The 9650-nt window shown below is 36.2% G+C and overlaps 1 protein-coding gene across 1 annotated transcript; it reads right to left on the minus strand.

Moving 5' to 3' along the window:
* Nucleotides 1-93: 93 nt before the first annotated feature.
* LOC141333975 (membrane-spanning 4-domains subfamily A member 5-like) lies at nucleotides 94-7073 on the minus strand. Its single transcript, XM_073839127.1, has 8 exons — nucleotides 6959-7073; nucleotides 4724-4924; nucleotides 3258-3368; nucleotides 3104-3172; nucleotides 940-1080; nucleotides 694-810; nucleotides 476-556; nucleotides 94-336 (listed from the first exon to the last, which is right to left on the minus strand). The coding sequence occupies exons 2-8, from the start codon at nucleotides 4895-4897 to the stop codon at nucleotides 262-264; spliced, it is 768 nt and encodes a 255-aa protein (XP_073695228.1). The 5' UTR covers nucleotides 4898-4924; nucleotides 6959-7073; the 3' UTR covers nucleotides 94-261.
* Nucleotides 7074-9650: the final 2577 nt, after the last annotated feature.

Consider the following 9650-nt stretch of genomic DNA (forward strand, 5'->3'; position numbering starts at 1 on the left):
GTTTGCATGCTGTATATTTGCCTCTATATCTGATTATGTCTTTCGAACTTGAGTTCATAATATTTCAGTAATTCATATAAAGGGAATGGGACAAAGCTTTAACAAAACTTAAATTTTTGTTTTCAGTGCCCCTTTTTTTATACAATCCAAATATATTTGTAAAATGTGTAACTAAGCAAATGATCAAGTGAGATTAATACATCAAATGATATTTTCTAACACATTCCCATATATTTTGTTTCTTAAGGGACTTATTCATATTTATTTGGCTTCGCTGTATTGTGGAGGAGCGTCTTCAGGCGGGTATTGAATGGTGGAGCTGCTGGCCAAAGGTATCTGCAAGACAACAAAGCACTGTATGATCAGCTTTATTTCTTGACTACTTATTTATTGAAAATAACTTAATTCAAAAATGTTTTATTCTTCACCATTTTACTCAAAGTCCAACTAATCTGGGGTTACAAGTTTCTCTTACCTCGGAGCTGTTAAGATCCTGGAAATGAATGGGCCTGCAATCAGAGGACTGTGGTGGTAAAACCTGTTGGAAGAACTGCACCTTTGGAAAAAATAATAGGAATGCATAAGAAATGAGTTCTACAAGAAAAGGTGTTTTAATGATAAATATCTGACAAATAATGAAATATAATGTTAAGTAGCTAAGTTCAGAAACCCCTGATTTGGCCCAATACTCACCTGAGAAGGACAACAGCAGTTGTTGCCTTTACAAGCAAATGCTGACAGACAGATGGAGATGATAAACTCAAGCAAGGCAAATACCAACAGCACACCTCTGATTCCCCTGAAGAGAGTCTGAGAGAAAAATCAGCATTAACACAAATTTATCTGTGAATTCTCATACACTTGCGAAACTGACCAAAAACTGAAAATGCAAATTTGAACTTTTGCATCCCTAGTGAATTATAAAAGTTGATGACATACCTCATGCTGTTCCTGTAAATAATAACAGTTATAACCGCTGCAGTAACTGTGTGGAAATATAACCAAATCCAGTGAAAGTAAAATAATGGCAATGCCTGCGGTTATAATACTGAAAATGTTCATTCCAAGTGAAGCGTTCACCTACAGGCCGAAAACAAAACATAAAACAGATTAATAAATTAGCGAAAACTTCCAAACATTATGTTAACATGTTAATGTAGGTAGAAAAGTATACTTTTCTATCTACATTAAAGCTACTGATACTTTCTGCTCAGTGTACAATTCTCCTCTCCACAAACTGTCAAGCACATCTTACACTCGTTCACATCCTTCTCTTCACTCTCTGAGATAGAAGTCTCCAAACTCATCATTTCTAATCATCCTACTACTTGTCCAACTGATCCTAATCCATCTCATTTAAACATTTGAACAAGCTCATATATCCATCTATTAAAGAAACCCACCCTTAACCCATCTCTATTTGAGAACTACAGACCGGTTTCCCTTCTTCCTTTCATTGCAAAAACAATTGAGCAAGCTGTGTTCAACCAAGTCTCAGTCTTTTTTCACACAACCTCACTGGACAGCAATCAGTCTGGTTTCAGAAGTAAACATTCAACTGAGACTGCCTTGCTCTCAGTTGTTGAAGCCCTAAGACTGGCAAGAGAAGTTCCCACCAGATGTAGTCATCAAGCCAAATATTGAATTCATCCAAAGAAATCAGAACATTTAAGTATACAAGTTGAGTCATAATAAATAAAGTGAAATGACACAGGTGATTACAGCTTCTAGACGCCTCTTGTCTGGAGAGACCAGCCGTCTGCATTGCTCAGGAGTGATTCTGGCCCATTCTTCCACACAAACGGTCTTTAAATCTTGAAGGTTCCTTGGGCCTCTTTTATGAACTTTGATCTTCAGTTCTCTCCATAGATTTTCTATGGGATTTAGGTCAGGTGATTGACTGGGCCATTCAAGCAACTTGATTATCTTTCTTTGAAACCACTTCATTGTTTCCTTAGCCTTGTGTTTGGGATCAATGTCTTGCTGAAATGTCCATCCTCTTTTCATTTTCAGCTTTCTGGTAGATGGCAGCAAATTTTTATACAGAATGTCCCGGTACATTTCTCCATTCATCCTGCCTTCAATAATATGAAGTCTGCCAGTACCCCTTGCTGAAAAGCAGCCCCAAACCATGATGCTTCCACCCCCAAACTTAACTGTTGGTATGGTGTTCTTGGGGTGGTGGGCAGTGCCATTTCTTCTCCAGACATGGTGTGTAGAATGACTGCCAAAAAGTTCAATTGCTTTCATCTGACCATACTATAGTCTCCCAATAATCCACAGGCTTCTCCAAATGCTGTTTCGCAAACTTTCTGGATACCATGGCAGTGTATTGCTTATAGTTTTCTTTGAAACAACAGTACCTGCTGATGCAAGGTCTTCCTGAAGTTCTGCCTGAGTGGTTCTTGGCTCTTGGAGAACTCTCCTGATTATTCTTTGGACTCCTCGGACAGGGATCTTACATGGAGCACCTGATCGTGGCCGGGTTATGGGGAACTGATGCTCTTTCCATTTCCGGATAATGGCCCCCACAGTGCTCACAGGAACATTCAGCATTCTGGAAATGCACCTATAACCATTCCCATAAAATGCTTTTCAACGATAAGATTACGAAGATCTTGAGAGAGTTCTTTGCTTTTACCCATCACAAAGTCTTTCCTGTGTGCCTTCTGGGTAATGAGAAGCCTTTATAGGCTATCAATTAGTACTGATAGGGGGCAGGGTTTCTCTCTCAATACTGACAGATTTCAGGTGATCTCCTGGCTTTCTATGTCCTTTTGCACCTTGTTATCTTCATGTGTTCAATACTTACTCCCTGTTTCATTTCACTTTATTTATTATGACTAAACTTGTATACTCACATGTTCTGATTTCTTTGTATGAATTCGATATTTGGCTTGATGGCTACATCTGGTGGAAATGTTGTGTCAATAGCCCACTTAGAAATCCCCTTACTAATAAAAATGCTGATGTGTCAAATATTATTTTTCCCGCTGTAGGTATAAACCAGTACAGAAAATCAGCACAAACTCAACAGAACACTATTTGTGTACTTCCAGTGTGGTGCTTGGACCCTTAAAAGTAATAACTGTTGTGTACATACCAGACACAAACTGGAGGGGGAATTAATGTTATTTTCTGCAGAAATACAGAGTGCGCCAGCGGAAATGTACTGAGAAGAGAAAGACAAAAATGTAGACTTGCGTTGGAATAGGTAGATTGTATTAGAAAAGACGAATAGTATAATTGTTTCTTACGATGATAGATCCCCAGTAGGGTATACCACTAAAGACAAAGATGGACTGTGCGTAAACTGAAGACACAATGCCAAACAGGAGAGTCAGCACACCGATCATTATCTGGACTGTCTGTGAGGGACAAAAATAAAGCAGAAAGTGTGAGTACGATGAGAGTCTTTCATATAGTTAAACAATATACAATGTAGATTAATGGCAGCTGTAGTTATGTAACTTCTATTCTGTCATAATCATGGTCCCTGTTTTGTCATGTGGTTCCTTTGCCCTTACGTATTCCTGGGCTGCAAATTTTGAGCACACTGAGCACGGAAAAGCAAATGTTTTTTTAACAACCAGTCCGACGAATCTTTACTAACATACAAAACACAGCTTTCCAATAAGATTTGTCCAAAAAGGACTAGAGCGGTTTCGAAAACCAGTTTAAACAAACACATAAGAGGAGTATTCCATGAGAGAAGAGGATGCACCCTTGTTATCATCGCATCAGAGAACAGATGGTTATTCTCACATGTTCTTAATAGACTTTATATTAATTCTCCACTGAATTGTGATCTGGAGAAGAACACTGTTAATTTTCTATTGTGCGCAAGTGTTATAAGAGTCAGAGCGCGTTCACTCTCTAGATCTTCCGTATTAAAAAAAATCGATTGAAACATTTTTCTACTGTTCTACACATGAAATGTGAAAGCAAACAGATATCTACAGGAGCTGGTCATATAATTAGAATAACTTCAAAAAGTTTATTTATTTTTACTAATTCCATTCAAGAAGTGAAACTTGTATAATGTTTACATTCTTTTCACACAGACTCATATATTTCAAGTGTTTATTTTTTTTTTTTAATTTTGATGATTATAACTGACAACTAATGAAAACCCCAAATTCAGTATCTCAGACAATTAGAATATTACTTAAGACCAATACAAAGAAATGATTTTTAGAAATCTGTGCGTAGTGGTTCTTGAAGCACTGGCTCCAGCTGCAGTCCACTCTTTGTCAATCTCCTCCACATTTTTGAATGGGTTTTGTTTCACAATTCTCTCCAGGGTGCGGTTATCCCTATTGCTTGTACACTATTTTTTAAACACATCTTTCTTCCTTCCCTTCGCCTCTCTAGTAATGTGCTTGGACACAGAGCTCTGTGAACAGCCAGCCTCTTTTGCAAAGACCTTTTGTGTCTTGCCCTCCTTGTGCAAGGTGTCAATGTTCATCTTTTGGACAACTGTCACATCAGCAGTCTTCCCCATGATTGTGTAGCCTACAGAACTAGACTGACAGACCATTTAAAGGCCTTTGCAGGTGTTTTGAGTAGACTAATTGTTACAGAATACTCGACTGACAAGTCTGGTTTCTTTCTGCACTTTCGCCAAGGTCACGTTCTTCAATAAAATTTGTGTATGCTTTGTTAATGTGTTTATCCCACAGAAATACACATGCAGAAAATGGTTTAAAAAGCAATTTCTCACCCCAAGGGCTTTCGGTTGGCCTTTCACAAAAGCCTGAAGTCCTTGAAGAGGTGAAACTCCTGCCCCCTGTTGGACATAAACAGGCACTGGAGCATTTGTCCCTGTCGTTTGTGTTGGAGGTTGAAACTGGATGACGAGCGTTGAAGAGTTCACTGGTATAACCGTGTGGGACATTCTGGTTTCTGAATCTCAAACCTGTACCTGTTCAAAACCACAGTGAATCAAAACAGGTGAACAATAAGATTAGGAAACAGCTCATAATACAGGAAACAACTAGTACTTTTTGAGCATTTCCAGTCAGTGTAAACTTATGTAGAAGTTTCTTTAATGTAATCGTGTTGCTTCTAACCTGTAATGACATATCTCAGGAGAGAGTGAGGTTTTGAGCAACTTGAGAGAGCTGGATGAAACAGAGAAAGTTTGAAGAGATTGAGAAGAAAAGAAGAAGAAGAGTTTAGGATGAGAATGAAGATCAGGGATGAGGAGAAGAAAAAGAAGGCTACAGCTCAAGAAGACATGTTCCTCATTTTAATAGAGCTCCTCACCCCTCTGAAAAATGTCTGAAAGAATTGCTAAAAAATACATATTAATGTAACATAACACTGTATCTGGTGTGATTATTAATTCTATAACAGTGATCATGATATTAATCCGTTCAGTTTTAAATGATGTACCAACAGATTCTTTATTTCTACTGAAAAATCTCAACTCAAAAATCTGATAATAGATGTTTTCTTAAAAGAAAATGCAGCATTGCATGTATGAAAATTGCATACCACACAGACTGACATTTTAAATATAAACATCTGAATCTAAGAGAGTTGAGTAATGACTCTAGGAGAGGAAATAAATAAATTATTGACCCCAAACTCGTCAACAGTAGTGTATATTATTACAATTGATTTCTATTGTGAATAAATGCTGTTTTTAACTTATTTATCAAAGAATTCTGAAAAACTTAGCACTGTATATGTGACTTGGATTTCAAAAAAAAAAAAAAAAAAAAAAAACATTTTTTAGGTGTTTTCAGGCTTCTGCTCTACTGAAAGAAAAAAAAAGGCTCAACTAGGATGGCACTGAGGTTATACTTTTTCTTCTGCCTGGGAAAATCTTGCGCAATTACATCCTGTCGTGTAACAGGAAAATGGGTCGGTTTGAAAAATGTGTTTACTTCATACATTTTTGTATTTTTCAAAAGAAGGCTATAACTTCTTTTTGTTATAATATATAATACTTTGTTATTAACACTGTAAAGCCTGAAATAATTAAAGAGTCAGATAACCACTTTAAAAACTAAAAAACAATATTGTTTTGCTGTTACACAAAATATAAAAGAAAAAGATTTGCATGTGTCTTTTTTATGTGTTGTCATATACTTGATACAGAAGGCTTTAATAAGTCTTTTACTTTTAGAAATGCATGTTTTAAAAAGGATACAGCAGGCTTTATAGTGTTAACAGCGCACAACACTTAAGATACCATGATAAAAGCTTCAGCAATAAAGTGGTAAATCACATGTCGGCATCAAATCATAAAAAATAAAAAAAACTAAGCACAAAACAGAAGTTTTGAAGGTATCAGTTCTGCAAATTGCACAACCCAGTGGATTTTGAGGTCAGAAATTGTTGATTGCTGTCTGTGGTACATTCTCATTGCAAAACAACACCAGATTTGTTCAACAACACCCCATATAATCTTGTGACTTCCGTTTCTTTAGCGGCTGTAGGGAGATAATGGGAAGAATAACAGTAGCCTAAGCTGTAATATTTTTTGTGCTAGCAACCAGTGTGCTTATACAAAACATTAAAATAATTTGACAATAGACGCCAGTTTGCAATAGGCCTATCAAGGAGTTAAAAAAGCGGAAAGCGGATGGTAGATTTATTATTTTACAAAACGCCACGCCCAAACTAACGGGAAAATAAGGAGAATATAGCATTACATTCGAGTCCAGACTTGTTGAGCTTCCTTGATTCCGCCCCTCTTGCTTTCACTTCATTTACTGTATGTAACGTAAATATGAAATAAATTATAATTGTTTGTGAAGAGAAACTTCATCTACTTCTAAGCATGGATTATAATTCGCATAAATGTAAATAATGATAAACGTTAGCTATTCATAAACTGTCCCCGACCTCTCGAAACACCTTTCAACTATAAGCATTTTAAAAACACACATCTCGACATTTATATGGCAGTATCATGTAAGTTATGAGAAGGACATACTGGACTTACCGATAAATAAGACAGAACGTGCAGTCTTTGGTTTTACAGCTTTCAGGAATTGTGTCTTCGTTCTCACACGACGATCTCAAACTTACTTTCGATTTCCATGTGGAGCCGATTACAAACACCATAGAGACGGAGCGCATTTAGGCCACGCCCACGCTCTCCATTGACTTAAAAAAAAAATGCTTTTTGCCTTGTTTCCAGCCAAAATATCTAAAAATTCTTAAATCAAGAAGGATTTTCTAGATGAGTAAAACGTATTGTCTTGTTTTCAGAAAAAAAAAAGAAGTTAAAATTAAGTGAGTTTTTGCTTGAAACAAGCAAAATAATGATTATATTATAATGATTATAAACAAAATAATCTAGTCTGCTAGAAATAAGATTATTTTTCTTACCCCATTAGCAGATTATTTTGCTCGTTTCAAGCAAAACTCGGTTAATTTTAACATCTTTTTTCTGAACACTAGACAATCCTTCTTGATTTAAGAAAGAAAGGAATATTAAGTGAGTTTTTGTTTAAAACGAGCAAAATAATCTGCCAATGGGGTAAGAAAATTAATTTTGTTTTCTGTTTGAAATAAAAAAAATAATCATGTTTTCAGTTTGAAATTTAGAAAAATTGAGTTAGGCAGATTATTTTGCTTGTTTGTTTTTTCTGAAAACAAGAAAATAATTATTACTCGTCTAGACGGGCTAGATCGCAACAGAAACAACTCTTAGACGTGGGCTTGGTTTACGGTACACTGTAAAACGTTTTCACCAGTTTCAACTTAAAAACTTAATTTTAGCAGCTGCCTTAAAATCTTTAGTTAAATGAACTAATTTGTATTGTAATAAGTTCAAATGACTAGTAGTTTAAAGCTGATTTAATTTAAAAACTTAAGGCAGCTGCTGAACTTAGGTTTTTAAGTTGAATCTGGTGAAAACTTTTTACAGTGTAATTACAATATAGAAAATAGGGCAAACTTCAGTCTTAAACAAAGCCCTAATCTCGTTCTAATCTCATCAAAAAAGAAAAAGAAAATACTGATTATCTACCCTAACTAACTAACGCTTTAAACAAAGACAATGAATATAACAAACTAAATAAATGGCATCGGAACCCTGCATCCCAACAAAGCAATATTGGAATTATAAGCAAAAAACAACGAAAACACAATCTCAACAAAAGAAACCAAAAAAGAAACGAAAAGAAAGTGACAAAAGTGCAACTAAGCCCAACGTCTAAGAGTTAGCATTCAGGGAAGCTCTTGAAGAAGGTGAATGGAAGACAACACAAAACAAATTTAAGTAAGAAAAGCATTTTTTGTATTGCGGGAAGCTGCCTGCTAAAAACCACAAAACTACGTTTTTATAAGCTGTCAAATCAAAATAAACAAGTTTAAAGACACAAATGGTTGTAGATGTCAGGATATTTCACATTGGGCCGTTCAGTTGGATCATTTCTCCAACAAAAAGAAGGTAAGGACCAATAAATGTACTGTTGCCAATAAATGTTTCCTCCAGTGGGATTAGTTACTCAGAGTAAAGAGTAAACATTTTCTTTGGCCCATATCAACAGCTATAGTGTGGCTCAGATATAAGTATTTGTTCGCCGGCCCAAACCTGGGCCACATCTTTTTTAGCCAGAACTGAACTAAAATAGTGCCATTAGACACCCCAAAATGAGCCAAATCATGAAAACATATGTGGCTGATAAATGGACCTCGTATGGTATTCTTCTGTAAAGAGCTGATGGCCCTTATGTGGCCCACATGTGGCTGATAGTATTGAAGTAAACATTATTTAAACTATGACATCCTGCTTGCTGAAAATGGCTCACATTATTGACTTTTGGTGTTTCTTTTAAGTGACCAATTTCTTCTCCAAACTGATGACTGTTTGAATATACAACTAATGATGGAGCTTTCATCCACTGCTATAGCAATCCAATGTTATATATGTTAGGCATGTTTGCGTGCTGTACTTTTGCCAAAAAAACTGCCAGATCGGATTACATTTCGTCTCTCTTAGAAGAAAACAAACATAACCCTAGGTATTTGTTCAATACTGTGGTTAAATTAACGGAAAATATAGCAGCAACAGGTGCAGACATTTCCCAACAGCACAGCAGTAATGACTTTATGTACTTTTACGTACCTTACCTCCAAGATAGACACTATAAGAGATAAAATTGTAACCATACAGCCGCCCGCTACAGTATCGCATCAGATAATGCGCTGTAGATCTCCTGAGGAACAATTCCATTCATTCTCTATTATAGGAGAGGAAGAATTGTATAAACTTGTTAAATCATCTAAACCAGGGTTCCTCAAATGTTACCCTGGAGGGCCAATGCGCTGCGGAGTTTAGCTCCAACCCTGATCAAACTCACCTGCTTGTGATTCTCTAATGATCCTGAAGACCTTGATTAGCATGCTCAGGTGTGTTTGATTAGGGTTAGAGCTAAACTCTTCAGTCTTCAAGCTACTAAAAGAGGTACTTCCAGAAGTCATAGATCCTCTTATAAATATTATTAATTCATCATTATCATTACGATATGTCCCCAAAACCTTCAAACTGGCTGTTATTAAGCCACTCATTAAAAAAAAAACACAACTTAACCCCAATGAATTAATTAATTGCAGACCAATTTCGAATCTCCCTTTTCTGTCAAAGATACTAGAAAAGGTAGTGTCCTCACAATTATGCTCCTTCT

This window comes from Garra rufa, chromosome 4 (genome assembly GCF_049309525.1).
Source record: "Garra rufa chromosome 4, GarRuf1.0, whole genome shotgun sequence".
Taxonomy (NCBI): domain Eukaryota; kingdom Metazoa; phylum Chordata; class Actinopteri; order Cypriniformes; family Cyprinidae; genus Garra; species Garra rufa.

Bases quoted from the DNA above. Each gene is read 5' to 3' on its own strand.
- LOC141333975 (XM_073839127.1), bottom strand. From the start codon at position 4,897: ATGTCCCACACGGTTATACCAGTGAACTCTTCAACGCTCGTCATCCAG. The intron at 1,081-3,103 runs GTATGTACACAA...TTCGGCCTGTAG, and splicing joins CCCCCTCCAGTTTGTGTCTG to GTGAACGCTTCACTTGGAAT. The intron at 337-475 runs GTAAGAGAAACT...GTTGTCTTGCAG, and splicing joins AGGATCTTAACAGCTCCGAG to ATACCTTTGGCCAGCAGCTC.